The sequence below is a fragment of the Falco biarmicus genome, chromosome 6 (genome assembly GCF_023638135.1).
Source record: "Falco biarmicus isolate bFalBia1 chromosome 6, bFalBia1.pri, whole genome shotgun sequence".
Lineage (NCBI taxonomy): Eukaryota > Metazoa > Chordata > Aves > Falconiformes > Falconidae > Falco > Falco biarmicus.
This window is the reverse complement of record NC_079293.1, coordinates 80,955,128-80,974,072: the sequence shown is the minus strand read 5'-3', so window position 1 is coordinate 80,974,072 and position 18,945 is coordinate 80,955,128. Positions and strand designations below refer to the sequence as shown.

The 18,945-nt window shown below is 37.4% G+C and overlaps 1 protein-coding gene across 8 annotated transcripts in view; it reads left to right on the top strand.

Moving 5' to 3' along the window:
• Positions 1-18,945, top strand: part of SIPA1L2 (signal induced proliferation associated 1 like 2) — a 151,891-nt gene that overhangs the window by 97,820 nt on the left and 35,126 nt on the right. For all 8 annotated transcript variants that reach the window (XM_056343722.1, XM_056343721.1, XM_056343725.1 and 5 more), the window contains 2 exons: positions 2,222-2,496; positions 15,755-16,012. In XM_056343722.1, the coding sequence (XP_056199697.1) occupies positions 2,222-2,496; positions 15,755-16,012 (533 nt within the window). The remainder of the gene's footprint in view (positions 1-2,221; positions 2,497-15,754; positions 16,013-18,945) is intronic.

Below are 18,945 nucleotides of genomic sequence, written 5' to 3'. Positions count from 1 at the left end.
GGTCTTTCTCCAGTGTTCACAGCTCATGGAAGATTAGCCTTTAATGAATGAGAGCTAACTGTATTTAATTACCTTGAGTTTATCACAAGTTAAAAGCTATAAGCGGACCAGCTCCCTCAGGTCTGCAAATTTATGATAACTCATGGTTTTGTGGCACTTTGTTCTCATGTGTGCAGATTCTGATTTTTTCTGCTGAGTGACAGATATCCATATAGAAATATTCTATAAAGGTAATAGTGCTTTAGAACTTACTAAGGTACAGAAACCCATGACTTCCAGTCACTGACCAAGTTGCAGGCCTAAGTTACACAAACACTAAAGATTTTCCACTCATCCTTTGGATTGGGAAGGGAATAGAAGTTAGGCCTCTCATCCCTGACTCTGTAACAGTTTGGACAAAAGACGAAAAACAGGCTTGGAAGCATAAAAGCAAACTATTGAAGAACTTAAAGCTTAATATTTGCTACCTGTTAAATTCCTTTGTCGATGGTGGAAATGTACTTTTATAATAGCTGCCAGTGAAGGAGACAGTGCCACCCATTCCCTGTCTGCCACCCCTTTGGAACATTATTTTTAAAAGCACCCTGTTTTTCGGCTGCATCATGTTCCTGATATGGCTGCACAAGTGCTAACGCGGTACAGGGGACAGCGTAGTAGTCATAGAGTCTTACATCAATTTAAACCTCCCATGAAACTGCACTTAGTCAAGTGCCTCTGACTCAGGCAGTGAAAGGAGCGGTGTTGTGACAGTTTTACGCAGTCGCAGCGCCAACATCTCCCCAAGCTGCACAGTCCCACTCCCTTACCATGCCACCCTGAATTAGGCTGGGCCATGCTTCCAGGGGAAGCAGATGATAAACTAGTGAGCTAGGCTGTCCAGATTCTGGCTTAGGCTGGCAGTGGAGGGGAAGAATGTCTCTTCCAGGGTAGCCTCCTGAATTAAGCTCAAGCTATAGAACAGCCTTTGCAGAAACCTGTCCTATACAACTGACTGTACAGGACACCTGCCTCCTAACTAAAGCACTTTCAAATAGATGCCTAAAGTTGAGTAATGAGTGCATCTTCCTGATGCACACTAAAAGCAACCATAAACAGCGTGAACACCTTTGAGGAACAAGGTGCACTGTGGAACTGCTCTTCATGGTGCATGACCTTGGGAAGATCCCTTGATCTGTATCGTAACATATGCATCTTTACAGGGCAGATATGTGCTTTGCTGGAGTGTTATAAAGCACTGTGAGATCTTTGAATGTTATGCATTATGAACAAAGATTTTTGATAATGTTTCACAGTGCTTCCGTTTTTGTACTAATTATACTAATGGAGATAAAATACATATTGGTTTTGTGACACTGACAGAAAGGAATGTTAGGGTAACTCAAACTTACCTTGCAATGTGGACTGCAGTTTGGTCTGCTGTGTCCTGTGCAGTATTCCCAGCATACCTACTGTTGTGTCGTAATTTTTTACTGGGCGAAACTGTTGAGGACTTGTTTTACACAGTATATAGAAATGAGCCTGCTTAGCAAAGTCTGAATTTGAAGGATTTTGGCTACTCTATATAACGACAGAACTACTGTTCATTGAATATGAAGAAAGTAATTTTTTTGTTTCTAAATTTCCCAGTGACATGAAAACTCTTACCCCATTTTGATGACGTCCACATCTGGATATAGTGGTAGTTAGGAATATGATACAAGGCAAAATGAATCAACATTATCTTCATTGCTATGTTCTTGAGGAAGAAAAGCTTCTAGAACTGAGGCATTTCACTCGATTTAGCTCATGTTGTATCTCAAGTTCAGTACTGTCTAATACTGAAGAAAAAAATGCCTGCACACCTGTGGTCAGTCAGCCAACAAGAATGAAGGAACTGACAGGACAGCATTTTGCTTGCTTTGTGTTTTGAAACTAAAGCAGTTGTTAGGTTTTCGGGAAGAGATAAATGATACTGTGTTAATGTTGGGCAAGGGGGAAGGAACTTGACACGGGTCAGCTGCTTGCTCCGGGGATGTAAGATTTTTAGCATTGTGAAATGTTTGGTTTGTTTTATGCAGAAATCGTCATTCAACCGCAAATGTTAAAATAATTCAGTATTAGTATATTAAAAATATTTAATGTCAAGCCATATATGGCTTTATAGTGTTTGAAAACAGATTTGTGTGTGTGTCTGAAGGAGCATCCTGACTCACTCCAGCATAACAATCTGATACTTCTTTAGATAGTGACCAGAGGATGTGAAACCACAGAAATGACCCTTCGGAGGAATGGGTTGGGCCAGCTTGGATTCCACGTGAACTTTGAAGGGATAGTGGCAGATGTGGAGCCCTTTGGTTTTGCATGGAAGGCAGGCCTACGGCAAGGGAGCCGCCTGGTTGAGATCTGTAAAGTGGCCGTGGCAACTTTGACTCATGAACAAATGATTGACCTTTTACGTACGTCAGTGACAGTAAAAGTGGTGATTATTCAACCCCATGAGGATGGAGCACCTAGAAGGTAATGAGCAACGGTTCTCAATGTGACGTTTCTATCTCTCTGTGGGTTTTTTCTCTGCTACTGCTTAAACGATGGCTCTTTTACTGGAGGCCCTCAGGAAACAGGTATTGTCTCTCATGCTGCGTGATAATATTGAAACTCTTCAAAGCAATCTTTTCCCTGAAACCCCTGTTGGCCTGTAGTAGAAGATAAAATGGGATCCTGTAAGAAATTTAACAGGAAATTTACTTTTATATGGCTTTGAAGATGTAAAAAGTAAACTTTAGTGCATCATCCTGTTATGAAAGCTGGAAGCCGATGTGACTTCTTCCACAGGAGAATTTTACGTTTTAATACTGAATTTGAAAATGAGGAATCCTTCTCTGAAAACTGTACCTTGTATGTCTTTGACATTTCTCTGACACCTGATTATTGAAAAATATTTGTTTTATTTTTTTCTTATGTTGAAATATTGACAAAAGTAGCAAAATACTGGTTTCTTAGAGCCCTTCTCACTTTCTACAGACATCTAATCTAGTCATATTAAATAGTGAATTACATCAGTGAAATCATCAGTTAAAAAAGATCTTGCTGCAGTGTGAAATAATGCTCACACACTCAGGAAAAGACTCAAATAAAGGTTATTTTATTAACTGTACCATTGTTTTCAGGGTTGAGATGCCATTTTCTTTCATCAGTGTTCCTTTTTTGGTGACAGCAGGATTTTTGTTCTTCTCCCCATTTTTAATATGATGAGGTAGAGGGAAGTAAGGGAAAAATTAAAATTTTATAATAATGTGACTTTATTTCTCACATATCTTGTCTTGGAACTATTAATTTGGCTCATTCTAAACGAGAACTGTACTAGAGTAAATTGAATTACTTGTCTGCTTGTAGAAGGCCAGCTTTAAATCTCTTGTTGATTTTTAATTTAACAGAAAAAACATTAGATGTGTTGCTTTTGGCGAGACAACAAGCCATAAAATTTTACGTAGCATGCAATGCTATGAAGTTGGTGCCAACTGTACACGAATACTGTTTAATTGGTGGCAATTCTCCAAGTAGTCATTGGCTTGATGAATGACACAGAAATGCCCTCCCCTGCCTCAACCTGCATGTTGATGCCTTGGGTTCCTCTCTGAAGAAAATGCCTGTGAATGTAGAATACCACCGTTTTGCTTAGTTGGATAGAATTTGCAATTAAGCCTCTCTTTGCTTAGCTTTGCTATTCTCACCATCTGCTTCTGGGTATGAATTTTCACTGACTTGTTTGGTATACATTTCCAAGCTGTTTACAGAATATGAGCCTAATGAGCTGATCCTATTATATTGAAGGTAAAAATGTGTGTTTTATAGGCCCTGATGGAAAAATAAATACTATATGAATTGTTTATATCTTCTTTGATGCATTTTTAGAAGTAAATGTTAAAATCTCAAGTCGGTGTGATACATGGCACTCAGTCTATGTGTAGGAGGAGTTTTAACTGAGTGCCACCAAACTGGGAAAAATCTGCAAAAGCTGTTCTTGTTTATAAAATTTTTGCATTTAAAAAACTGTGTGTCTAATTAGTAAGGAAAATGACTTTTTTAAAAACTATGTTTCTATTCTAAAATACAAAAAACACCAAAGCATTTATGTTTAAGTTCTTTCCAGCCTCATCTCTCTAATATAAAAAAGAAATCTTCATTAATGCCTCTTTTTTCTCAAATATCAACTTCTCACTCAAACAGAAAGTTCCTTATTTTCACCTTTATATTCCCAAAATACAGTTAGTAATTGTGATTGCCCAACTTTAAAGTGATCTAATATTCAGAGAGTTTTGCACTTGCCTTTTATCAGTGTTTATAATCTAAACAGAGCAGACAGAAAGCAATACAGGTATTGGGTGACAATATGGAGAGTTTCAGTTGACAAACATGACCTGTGACATTATTTGTAAAATATATTAATGAGTGGGGGAATGAGGAGAAGGCAGAAAGGCATAAATTACCAGAGGTTTGGAGAAAGAAGATAGTCTATCACAGGTATTACTAGTTAAAGCTTGCGTAAATCCATCTCCTCCTCTCCTACGCAGTTGCTTGGTTTAGCCATCTGCAATGTCTTATCTTGCACAATCACAGAAACAATAGCTGAGGCTGGTCAGGACCTCTGAAGATTGTTGAGTCCAACCCCATTGCTCAAAGCAAGGTCAGCTAGAGCAAACTGCTCAGAGGCATGCTCACTGGGTTTTGAATATCTCCAAGGACGGGCTCCACAACTTCAGTTGCAGCGTTCGATCATCCTTACAATAACAAATGTTTTTACTTATAGAATCATAGAATCACAGATTCATTTATGTTGGAAGAAACCTTAAGATCAAGTCCAGCTGTAAACCTAACACTGCCACATACTTAAATGGAATTTCCTGTATTTCAATTTGTGCATCTTGCCTCCTGTATTTCCACTGGATGCAACTCTGAAGAGTCTTACTCTGTTGTCTTTTCTCCCCATCAGGTATTTATGCACATTGATAAGGTCCCTCTTGAGCCTTGTCTTTCCCAGGGTGAGCAATCCCAGCACTCTCAGCCTCTTCTTGTGTTTCAGATGATCTGATCCCGTAGTCATCTTTGTAGCCCTTTGCTGGACTTGCTCCAATATTTTCACGTCTTTCTTGTACTCTGGTATCAGGTTTATCCAGAAATTTACAGACAGTAGTGTTGGATGTAAAAGAGGAGTATCTGGAGAACTAGAATCCATTTCACCTTCATTTGACAAGAAACGTCACTGTTCTTGGAGAATCCATGTGTGGCTATATAGGGTAGAATCAGGCCTCTGAGTGATTTCCAACATGTGTCTGTGAGCAAGTTAAGGAAAGTGTGCCAGCTCATTAGGAGAATATTTTTTTACTGTCAAGTAGCTCTAATAATTATCAAATAACACTCAAAACAGACATATGGATATTTCCTTCAAAGCTGTGAGTCTTATCAATCCTTGATCCACACACTGCACGTCTAGAAGAATGATGGTTCAAAAGCAGGAGATAGCTTCACATGTGTGCTCCAATAATTACTGCTTTCATTCACAGCTGTTTTTAGAGATTTTATTCTAAAAAATGATACTTCAGACTATCTGACATATGTAGAACAGTAGATTTGGAGGTTGAAATAAATGCCTTGAAAGTTTGACTGATCCTACAGAACATACGATCTTCTGGTAGTTGGGGTTTTTTCTCTGTATTTTAGCCTTATTTCTCAGGGTAGATATTGGTAGTTTATAAAAATTTTTTACTTTAAATGCCATAATCTGGGGTTTCAAGTTCAGCCACTAAGTTTTTGTCCACAGTGTGTAAATATAAAAATACATTCATCTTTGTTTCTGCAAGAATAAATTGCATTAAGAATTCACATACATTTACAAGAATATAAATAAAACTGGAGTAAAAATAATAATTCATTGTTTCATGAAAAATCCCCTTGTTTCATTTTATTAATGCCTGTCTTTCATTTACTGAGATAATCAGCTGATTTCCACTGCTTGAAAGAGTAGTTTCTGCTTAGCGCTCTGCTGGGTTTTAGGAATACGAAGCAATGAGGACTTCCTCTTTAGGCTGCTTATTAGCACTGGTTCCTTGCTGGGATCAAATTCTGAAGTGAGCTTACAGACTGGATGTGAGTGCCATGGAATCTCTTGGGAATTATACCCTTCAAATGAAAATGAGTTTTAAGTGTGAAGGGGCGTTTCCAAAGCAGTCCCAGTCCTTGGAAAAATATCAGCCAAAGTGGAGATCTTTAATCTAGTTCTTAACTTGCTTTTTTTTTTTCCTGTTAGCTTACCCACAAATCATCCTCAGACCATCAGCCCTTTATATTTTAAAAGAAACCAACAAAGTGGAAGTGTACGTACACTGAGTATATTAGCAAGGAACTATTAACAATGAATTTATTTTTTGCTGCAAACTGTCTTGTATTAATTTAGTTTGGCATGAAAAGAAATTATTTGGAATGTTGAAGGTGCTTACGAAGGAATGTTACAGAGTGATTAGGAAATTATAGAGGAAAATTCCGCTCAATAAATGTGTTTCATTACTAAATGTAGATCATTCTACCTATAGTCTTGATAGCAGTATATGCAAAAGCAATCATGGAATAAGGCCTTTCATTTACTATTCTGTAAAATTAATGAACTTGAGACAAAGCTCCTGCTGTTTTCAGTTTGCTCCAGCAATTAAATAATCATGCACAAATTGAGAAATCATAATTATTTGCATGGCACCAGGTTGATATTTAGACAGAAAGAAGAAATTGCTATTTAAAACATAAATTCTTTAAATTACAAAGCAGTATTAGGACAAACATGCTGGTCATTGTATTCAGATATCAATAAGTATCCTTGTGTCGTACTTATTTCTATGCTAGGTCTTTCCCTTCAGAATTGTTGATTAGTTCTTCTGTTGTCAGTATTACCTAGTACTGCAGTGCAGTAGCTAGATTTATACACATTTTAACAGGAGAATAATGATGTTCATTCTAATTTGCTTTCACTGGTGTCACAGTAATGCTCAAGGACACTATATCCTTAATCAGTCAAATCCAATCAAGGAATTCAAGTACTTCTAAATCCATTTTAAACTGTAGATTATGCTAGAATTTTGCTTACTAACTATGTTGAAACTTAGGTGTCTGTCTTATTTCAACTAGCATTATATATATAAAAAGAAAATTAAGAATGCTTAAAAACAATTTCTAGAAGGTTTAGAAAATTAATAAAACTTTAAGGAAAACGTCCAGGCATGGACGATAAAGAGAAGCTTAAGTACAACCACTGTAAGAGATGTAACAGCGGTAGTTTCCACCTGTTGGTCTGAACAAGTAACAGACTTTTTTCCTGATGTTGTGTGTAATTTTGAAAATTGAAGTATTTTAGTAACTATGATTGAAACTGCCTGTGGGCTATTATTAATTGCTGCTGCATTTCTTTTGAGGCTTTTCACTTTTTTTTGGACTTTGCAACTCTTTCTTGCAAATAATATAGGTGTAATGACTTTCTGTATTTTCCAGTCCTGATGCTCGTTCTTTTTAAATGATTGTGATCTTATTGGGTGATTTTGTTTCTACAGCTTTTTTTAAGTAACGGATAGCCAGCAGTGTATAGAAAGATTGGCAAAATATTTTTAGGAAGCAGAAGGTTTTATTGTGTGGAGGAACTCAAATCTTCTCTCAAGGATGTCTGCCATAAGGTGATGGGATAGTTCATAGGGCCTTCAGGTTATTTAATTTTTTTTTAATTTTTTTTAATTAAGCCATCTGAGCTTAAAAGAAGTCAGGTCTGAATTGCTGGCAGAATGCTGCCAGCCTAACAACACTTGAGGGAGTTTAAAGCAGAAAAACCTGAAACTGAACTTTTGGTCATAAAATTAGAATTTGGATGTACTACAGCTTTTAATTACTACCCCTGCTAATAACCTAACAAGGCTGCAAATACCTGAAAACTCTAGATGATGACATTTTTTAGAGGTAACTGAAAGAACTAGTACTTAAAAAATACAATACTATTAATTGGAAGTGTTTATCAATTGCAAAAGTTAATCCTCTGTACCCAACAAAAAATAAATGGTAGAAATTGCTTAATTTACTGTCAGAATTACTGTACTACTTATAACTTTTATTAGATACAGGGAATGAGGCATATGCGCTGTGACTTATCCTGGTGGAGACTCTCGGCAAAAACGAACTGCCTCAGAACTCTGATTAGCACCAGAGACTTTAACCCAGGCTGTTACATTTTTAAGCGCAAGTTGTAACAGAAAGTCAAATTCAGAATGAGACCTTTTGGCTCTCCCCCTCACTGTGAAGTCTTTGCCACTCCTGCCTTTGGAAGGGTGGCGGCACCAGCAAACAACAGAGTTTAGGCATAAGGTATGGGCTGCCCTCTTCCCCAGCTTTAATATGTCATGCACCATGTGCTTTGTCTCTTCTCTAACTAACCAAGTCATCATGGTTTTCCTGCATAAAAGAAAAAGACTTTTTTATTGTTTAAAAAAAAAATAAAATGTTTTCTGTCACTTTTTATAAATTCCTTTGAGTTTGTTTCTTCCCAACAGAGTTTTCAAGGAAATGGATGTGTAAACTTGGCCTTTGTCAGTATATACAATTTGCATTTTAACATCTTTCCTTAAATTCATTGTATTTAATAGAGTAAGGCTAACTATGCAGCGTTAATCTAATCCTTGGGAAGATGAAAATGTATCATACAAGCATCTTTTTCTATTTTGATTTGTGTCCAAACAAAGGAAAACCTAGGCAGCATATGTAGCGTACAGTCTCCACTCAGAAACTGTCTCAACAAAAGAATAATGAACTAAGAAGGTACAAAGTTGAAAAAAATCTCTGATGCTTATCATATGTCTCATCCAAGTTAAAAGTCTCTGAGTTTTTCTTATATTTAGTTGTGAATGAACTGATAGCAGGAGTTAGTTATAATTGCTAAAGCTTATTATGTGTACAGTTGATACAGTCAAGCAGAAAAAAAAAACCCAAACCAAACAAACAGGAATGCCAGGCAAAGCTCTGAATGTCTCTACAGAGAGATGTAAATCCAGACTTCTTTTTTTCTTACTGAAAAAACTCAAGAGAACCACGTTTTTGGCATTTTGAAGCTTAATATTATTTCCTACTCAATTCTGGGTCAGCAGAGAAGTTTTTAATTATAAATAACTTGGGGGATATATACCTGCTATTATATAAAACGTGCTTTAGATCCATTTTTGTTATGTCTGGGTTGGAATGTGCAGTATCTCTACAGAAATTGCAAGTGATTTGATCTTTAGCTTGTTGGAAATGTTTTGGGTTCATGGAATCTTGGGATAATTCAGGTTGGAAGAGAGTGGAGGGATTATCTGGTTCAACCTCCTGCTCAAAACAGAGTCAGCTATGAGATCAAGCCAGGCTGTTCAGGGCTTTATCCAGTCAGGGATTCAAAAACTCCAGGGTTGGAGGCTGCGTAACCTCTCTCTGGGGAACATATTCTACTTGATCTTCGATAAGGATCATTTGTGTTTTCCTTTATCTCCTCATGAGTGGTCTTAGTCCTAATCTTACCTCTCTGGTATCTTAAAGACTACTTCAAAATCGGGATTCATTCTGAACTTGCTCCTTTCAGAGCTCAAAGGCTTGGATCTCCATTTGGTACTGTTCCCTCTGCTTTGTTTGTCCTCTCTGTTACTCATCATTTCCATTTCTTAAGTTGGATCCCTGCCATTGGCTTTCCAGCTGTTCTTCATCTTACAATCTTATGGTGAATTTTTAAGGGTTTTCTCTTTAATGTCACAAAAAACTTTCTTACTCATCTGGTTTTCCCAGTGATTCTTCCTTCTCGCCAGTAGCTTCTCAAGCCTTTATTCCCCATAGCTGTTGTGTTCTGATGTAGCTGTTTTCCTGTTCTCTGGGATTTGGAAATGTGACTTGCTCCGCTTGTGTCCTAGTTCCCATCAGCAGAGGCTGCAGGGGTTGTTACTACCTTACTGATCATATGAGTAAGCCAGACAACCTTGGCTGGATTTGGGTTTTTTCTCCTCTGTTATTTCCTGACTAGCTCCTTTCATCCAACGTGCTGTTTGTATTTGTCTTGCCTTTTTCATACAACAGTGCAGGCATGGAGGCTCTTAGGAAGCCTCTAAATTGCTTGTTAGTTCACCAACACAAAGATTCTGTTTAAAACCGAATAGTAATAAAGACCAGGACAATGAGTGTATCTTCATGAAGGAGGGATTGTCAGCTTTAACTCTTCAACTCTATGAAGAGAGTGCCACAGAGTTACCACGCACCTTAAACCAGGAGTGATAAAGTGGGCAGCAGCCTTACCTGAGATTTTCGTAAGCAATCACATGTGTCTATTGTGGTATGAAATTATTTTAAAGTAAAACTGATTTCCTGTTTTTCAAATTGTATCTTTCCTTTTCGATACAGTATGACTACCACTAATAGGTTTGTGAGATGTCAGAACTTGGAATTTTTGTCTTCACTTTTTGACCAAAGGTCTCTTAGACCATTTGAATATTATCCAATGTTTTGGACTTGTGCTGTAGTTGATGTAGGGAGTCAATGGAGTCCAGGGGTTACTGCCAGGAGGCACTTGAAAGCGTCAGAAAAGGGAAAATGTATGTATGCCTTATTTAACTACGTGGTGAGCCTAACTAAAACTGAGCTACTAAAGTCTGCTTTTCAGTTAAGTCCCTACAATTATGTGAAGTTATTCAATGTTTTAGTATGTGGGCTTAGTGGATTGCGTGATGAGTCCTCAGTCTCTTGTGACACTTTGTGGGAACTGCTGTAGTGTAAGAACAAACATGCACTGTAATCAAGTGATTACTTTCAAAACGCAAAGTTTGAGTTAGAAGAATGCAATTATGTATTGTACTGTTAGATACAGATAAAGACTCCTTATTGAGCAAGATTAAATGTTTTGAATTGAGATGGTGATAGTAAGGGATAATTTCTGTAATGATATTGTAATATAACTGGTGAACACCAATGATTACTTCTCTACCCCTACATCCCCCTTAGTGGTTCAGATCTGTGATACATTAAACTAAACCTAAATTGTAACCAGGTATTCTAGTTTTGTTACTACCCTAACAGATCATTCATGATGCATGAAATCTGTAGAAAGTTGGGGTCCAAATACCAAAGTCATACCCAGTAGCTGATAGTGGTAGAATATTGTGGATAACTGGCTAGCTGAAAAAGGTCTCATAGACGTAGTCCAGCTGGCTGGACAAAAATGCACATCGCTCTCAACTTATCTGAAGTAACCCAAAAATACACTGTCTTTGGCTGTTCTTGTTACACAATAACAGGAAGATTTTGGTGGGAAAAGAATGTTGCAGGTGGGAACAGATAACTACAGAAGAGAAACTAGGGGCGGGCTTGGTATTTAGGCAACTAACCAATAATGAGCTTAACTTTTGTAATATGTATGAGCTAATTATAACAAGGCATAAAAGGTGACTGTAAGGGACAATAAACGAAGTCTGCTGATCACTCATATTGAGTGACTGTGTCTTCCCTCCGTCGCGACAGAATATAATAGAAAAGAAGGATTTTGTGTAGTTATCAAGGTGGGGAACTGCTGATCATAGTATATGAAAGCTTCTAACTTACCCGTGGAGATTAATATTTACCTTTTCTAACAGCACCTTTGGCTAATGTAGGCCCTTCACAGAGCCTTTTCCAGAACCTTTATATGGAATCTGCAATTAATATTGAAAGGTTTGGTTAACATACTTTGAAAAATTTAATGGACTGTTTGATAATTGTTTCAGAGCATAATGCTTCTTGCAGTAACATTTTAATATTGCACGGTTTTATAGTGGACTCTTAAATTTTAATGTGCAGTCATGACCTGCTAGCTGTGGCGTAGAGTCATGCTCTGTGTAATTGCAGCGTAGGTTTTATTAACCAAATTTTTATAGGGCAATATGGCTCTTGAACCAAAGATATTAGTAGAAGTCTGTGCTTTATGTTGAAGGATTGATTTAATTAATACCAAACTACAGTGAAGAACAGGAAGTGCTATCATTTCTGATGTGTGGTTAAGACTTGGCCACACTTGCTTGATAAATAACAGGAGCCTATTTTTCAAAATGTTATATTGAATATAATTGCAAAAGATACTTGGTTTCCTATACTTGTTTAACATAATTTTAAATATATTTTAACACCATAAAATACAGATTTGTCTTTATATATTCTTTAAAGTGAATTTTTTCAAAACCTAAAATACTTTTAAAATTAATTAAAAGCTATCGTTCAACACCAGTGCCAATATATATGCTTCATCCAGTGGAATAAGTAATAATATTATAAATAGATAATGGTCAAATTAAACATTTAATAGGAAACTGCATTTAATTTTGTGGGTTTTTTTCATGCAAGATGACTTGCAGTTTGATCCATGGCAGGGGGCTGGGGGTGGGGATCCTTACTGGATTGCAAGCATGAAGAAGATCGATTCTCTTTGTTTCTGATATAGGAAGTATCTGCAGTGATGACTACATATCTCAGTATACTGCAGTATCTGTTCTTTAGGCAGTGCTTGGGAAGCAACGATGCATAATTTTTCACATAAATGTTGAACTGATTGGTTTGGCACTTTCAAATTAAAATTATAAAGTCTGTGTAACAAAGCAAGCCATATAAAGTAGTTTCATTTTAACCATGAAAATTCGGGGGGGGCCAGTTTCAACAGTCATGTTGGGGCCCCATTTTGATTTAAAGGTAACATTGTAAGATTTTTATAGTGATTTGAAATAGGGCTGTTTTGTAAGGCTTTTTTTTGCAGGAACAGTGTCCTGAATATTTTTTTTCATTTGTCAGAGGAATAAATTTTCATAATGTAAAGAAACACAAAATCTTACAAGATTTTAAATTCTTGTTCTTTTTGAGAAAGCTTGTTGTATGCTATTTCTAGATCATGCTTTAGTTATTTGGTTAGCAAGCTGAGTCAAACTAAATAGTAGTAATGATAGCCTTTGCCTTCAAAACCCATGGCTATTATTGTAAAACTTAAAGTACTTTATGGGCGGTATCTAATAAGGGCTACAATGACAATTACGTGCTATAACTTCCTCGATTACCAAGACAAGCTGTGAAATCGGTATCTTAAAGTTGGGGAAGGGTTAGTTTGTTTCTAACACTTACGGTCTGTAGGAATGAAGAAGGGGGTGAAACAATACTAAGAAATCGGCAGAAGGATGCTTGAAATTGTAGCCTACATAATTGCTCAACTTCCTAGCCAAATAATGGAAAACTGTGTATATATGGCCACAGGAAAAATTATGCAGTGCACTGAAGTAATATTAACCTTGCTATGTCATCTGTGTATTGTTTGTTGTGTTTGGTTTGTACAGAAAGCTTTCTGAAGGTCTTTAATTAAATAATCAATCTTAGGTTATTTTTTCCTTTAAGACCTTTCTACATTCTCGTAACTTGCTCTGGGAATGAATCAAGGTTGCGTTGCTGGAGGCTGTGGTCGCTTACGCCTTGGACTTATTTGTTGCAGGCGGTGAATGAGGCAGGGAACTTTACCAAGAGAAGCATCGTCTTGGGATATGAGCAGTTGAATATTGCACTTGAGAAATGTATTCTATGTATATTTCAACAGTAGAAATATTTGCACAATTCTATGCAATTTGCTTAACCTGGCCTGTCCATGGTGTTCATCCTTCCAAGAGCCCAACATGTGTTTTGTGATTTTCAGAAGTATGAAACAATTTTAAGAAATAGTTACATGAACTGAAGTAGTTTGAAGCAGTGGCCTAAATAACTGTTGCATATTTTCAGGGTAGGGGAAGGCTATATTTATATCAAATTGACCTTCTGAAACTAATTGACAATTTTGTAACATTGGTTTCTCTGTAGCTTCATTCTGTGTTTGTGGGAGGAGAGTACTGGGGTGGTCTTGCCTCCATAGGGAGGCTGAAACCAGAAAATCATTATTGTGAAATTCCCAAATGCTTCCAGCATGTTCAGCTATGATTTGTCAGCAGAGTTTACACATGTGATATTTTACTGGTGCGTTGAATAGTGATATTTCTAATGAAAGAATAACCTTGAAAAAACAGGAATTCTGAGTTCTGTTTTGGAGCATTCTAGTGATCGCTCTTCAGCTTGTCTTCATTACGGTGTCTTCTACCCTACATTGGCTATTAATCTCCACTCTCAGTGCTTTATCTACTATATTTTATGGGTTTGAATTTACCTATTTCATGAGTTTGAGTGCCAGCAGGGACTGAGATTTAATGCTGCAGGATAAACAGTTTGCCTATTTAGTACCACAGAACTTAGCAGCCTGTAGCATTTGGCTCGATCAGACTGGGCACGTACAGAGTATCTAACATGTAACTGCTACTGTTGCGCACCTGTCTTCTCTTCCAGAACCTCAAATAACATAGTTTGCATTTTCATAATATCTTTTTTTTTTTTTTTTTTAATCTGCTGACCACAACACTGACATTGAAAATATTCTTTCGGGATTTGGTTCAGAAGCTTTGGGGTGCAGTAATTTAACATATGAGAATCTATACAATTTATTTGTACTGCATATTTGTGTTAATTCATTTGTGCCAAAACATTTTCAGGATTAAGACTGTAAACACTTTATACGCATGCATTACACTTTCTCTAGGTGATTTTAATTTAGTTGGAAATGGTGAATGTTGAGTTTTCAGCAAAAGCAAAGCTCAATCAAGGCTCAGCTCAAGGGACAGAGCAGAGTAGTTGAGACAGAGAAGCAAATTTTCACTATTTCTTACTTAATACATTGCATTAGGATTATTTAGGGTGTTTTCTTTATAGATGTCAATGTAGTAATTTTAATTGGCATATATAGATATCATATAGATGTCAATTCAGTATGCACTGCTTATCAGACAAGTAATGGCAATGGTCTTTAAGAATGTAAAATATCTGTGCTGATAATCAGTGCTGGCTTAAAGTGGGTGTGAAGTTTCTATTAACTAATTGCTGAAGCAGTAACCCCTAATTCAAGTCTAGCCTGAGTCTACAGCAAGTATCCTGCAGGCACACTGTTCTTTTGGGGAACACTGTTGCTACTTTTACCTGAGTTTACACTTTCTGGGAGTGCTTTAGCCACACTGTAAGCTTCAAGCAGAGGTTGTAAGCCAGACTCTTTCTGATTTGTCTCTTCCTTCCACCTCCCCATTTCTCTTCCAGGCGTAGAGACCCCCAGGAAGAGAGACATTAGAAAGTACACTTTGATAACAAAGAGAAAAATGCTTAGCTGCTATTTAATCACTTGCATCGCAGTGTATATGTTCTATCATTTGGTGGGGACAAGGCAGGAGGCTAAAGGGAAGTTCGCAGCACCACTGAAAAATGTTTAGTTTGCTGCAAAACAACGAACATATTTATGAAATCTAAACAAACAAAAGCTGTTACAAAAGAAATTGATGTTTTCGGACTTCTGAATACTTTGTTTCTGCTAGGTTTTATTATGTAAAATTCAAGCTGCAGGTTTAATTTAGAAAAGCTTAATATTTTCTCCTTTTTGAAGGGCAAGGAGAGAGGTCAAAAACCTTTGAACACACAAGAGCAAATCTTTTACTTTGAAATGTTGCCTACCTGGTTGGCATGGTATTTTTGCAGCGTTCCAAGGGTTGTACAATGCTATGCGAACACCTTTGAGCACCCAGAGGGAAAGCATGCTTCTGACTGCAGAGTGCAAGATTTCTTTTCCTGCTCCCTCCAGTGAGACTGATCAGCATTTTTATTTGTCCCGCAGGGGTTGTTCAGAACTTTGTCGTATACCCATGGTGGAATACAAACTTGACAGTGAAGGCACCCCATGTGAGTATAAAACCCCTTTCAGAAGGAATACCACTTGGCATCGGGTGCCGACTCCCGCTGGGCAGCCTCTCTCTCGTGCCTCTCCAATCCTAGGAACATCTGACAGACTGCAGTGCCAGCAGCTTCTCCAGCAGGCTCAGACAGCCATTCCTCGCAGCACTTCCTTTGATAGAAAACTGCCAGATGGTGCAAGGTAATAGACTCTCTGTTTAATGCCTGTCATCTGCCTATTGTGCCTCGCTTTAGCTATCTCTGCTTTCTAGAACTTTGTTACACTTATTTTTTAAACCTGATTTTGGTGGGTTTTGACAGCAATTTTAATTGTGAGGTTGTATTAAGGAGCATTCACTGAGTCCGGTTCCTTCTGCTTGAAACCAGTGCCTTTGGTTATTTCTGATGGAAGTGGACAGTGCTGAGGATCCTGCTCCTGAGGACAGCTGACCTTTCCCTTTAGTCTCAAGTCAACAAAGTGGGAAAGTGCCTTGTGACTTTTTGATCTAAACAATGTCCTGTGCCCCACCTTTTGGGAGCCTATTTAAACAAAAAATGAATGTAAATAAAATGAGCTCATCCCTTTAAAAATGAATTATTTCATCTCATTACCAAGCTATTGGCATAGTTTCAAAGGGTTCTGTAACTCATTACCAGTCCTTATGCTTTGCTTTGCTTTTAATTAAACAAAGCAGAGCTTGTGATTTGAATGTGTAACACCTCTTAGATGATGGGACAGTATCCTTAAATATTAGCTCTGTTCTAATTTAATCATAATACTTCATAAGATAAAAAAATATTTTTAAAGTTAATTTTTTAAAAATATATTTGACCTTCAAATTATTTAGGAAAACCGTATGTCTTGAGCACAACTCTCAGTCCTTTATTGTTTGCTATTATTTCTGCTTATGCCCTTTTTCCATGGGGTGATATAGTTCTAATTTCCAAGGAAAAAAAGTCCTGCATTTTGAAAATACCTGATTTAGGTATTAAAATCTAAAATATTAGTCTTAAATAGCTTTTAAAACTTCTGGCTGAAATCATGAAGTACTGCTATTGCTGTACCATCTGTCTTATTTAGTAGAAAATAATTAGTGACATTTTATATATGGGTAATAGTAGTATATCTTTGATAATATGTCTATATCATGGCCTGGGGAAGGCAGACTCCCACTTATGACAATCACTGGTATTCTTCTCCCTTCCCCCCCTCTCCTCACCCCCTGAAAGAAGGATACTGGATTTCTGTATGCATGTATGTAGCATTATAGGACTTAAGCTTTTCCTAATGTCTTGTTACTGAAATTCTCAGTAACATCCAGCATAAGGACACAATGTATCAAATGTCTAGAAATACTTCAGAATTCATGGAGCATACTGTATGCCTATACAGAGAAAAAATGAAAGTTTTCTGACATGCTATTAATTTCCATAGTATTTCACAAACATAAATAGTGCTTCTCCTAACACTCGGTGAAGCATGTGAAAAAATGCTAAGACAGAGGCTACCTCTTGTCATGAAGAAATTCCTGTATCACTTAAATAAAACAAGTGCAATGTGGAAGTGCTATTCTGGGGAAGACATGGTACAGAGTATAAATAATTAAGAGAGGAAAATGATGAACTGTGACATGTGGGTCTTGAAACGTGAAAAAAACACTGCCTAATTGGCACAGGCTTTCTACATGGGAAGGAAGAGGCATAGCTGGTGGCTTGGCAGAGATGACCTTAAAAAAGAAGAGTTTGAAGTAAGGTTGATTAGTCCTTGTAAGTGGTCTTGCAAAGGTGAAAATATATGCTTGGGCTGGGAAAATGATGAAGAGATTTTAGAGGGTCAGAGACCCACTATCAGTTTAGACAAATTGAAGAGTGCAGGCAGGGAGAAGCAGGTTAGTAAAACAGGGAAGATATAGCAACTGATCTGAAAATGAGCTAACAGTGAAGTCAGTGATAAAGTGGTTGGTTTTAGAGATAGAAAGAGGAAGAAGCAACAGAACTATGGGCTAGATACAGTAAAAGACTCAAGCAGCAACAGTTTAACTGCTGTGGCGTGTAACAGTTAGGTGCCCAGTCCCCGGAGTGAAATTAAAAACTGGGAGCTGAACATCTATGCTCCTAGCACAGTTGCTGAGGAGAGTTAAGTGCTTTGAGAAGGCAAGCCAAATGTTTTTGAGTTGATCAAGGAGTTTCCTCTAATTAGTTACTAAGAAATACAAGGATATGGTTGAGCTCTGCTCCTGTTTTTAAAAAATGCCTAGTTCTGTGACAGCTGCTCATAAAGAGTGCTTTAAGAGTGAAACTTCAGTCAGACTCACTTTTCTGTTTTTTCGTACCAAGAAGACTCCATGTACTTTAGTCTTTGAGTGTCATAGGTGAGTGTGTCCTTCCACCTGGAGTCTGAAAGCCATTCCTGAGAGCAGGCAGCTACAGCTCTTCTGTAAAGGAACTGTGTGAGGCGTTCACTCACTGAATTTCTGTGGTTGTGAATGGCTAGGCACTTGTCCAGCAAGTAGGAGGCTTGGGATCTAGACATGCTTCAGCCTGGAATAGTACAAACCAATGTCCCAGTTTTGAGGATAATATCCTAAACATCATTCTGGAGGCTGGAAACACATGGGATTATAACTTACCTATGCCTTAATGCTGGTTCACTTAAGCTGTGCAAGAAATGCAAAGTTCTTAGTGGTGAGAAGCAAGAACATGCAAATAGGTTCAACTGTGGCCTATAGACTATTCCACTTGATTGAAAGAGGCTCAGTCCTGTCTATACTTATCAGAGAGAGACAAGGTGAAAAATCAGGCACTACATGATCTACTTCTTATATATGTGTTTGGCTGTTAGGCAAAATGTAATAGCTAATATCTTTAAAACTTTCAAGCTGAACAGTGAAGCTGCTTATTGAATGTCATGTCCTTGGGAAAGTGTTGTGCATAAATACAAAACTACCTCTTTGCACCTGTCCCTGAGTACATTTATTCATTTCTACATATAGCCTTAAAAAAAAAAAAAAAAAAAAAAAGAAAAAGAAAAAAAAAGGGAGATACAGAGATTTCAAGGTAGTGTCACTGTAGAAAATGTAGCTATGGATTGATATGCACAAAAGTGAAGGATAGGAGGGGGATCAAACCCAAATT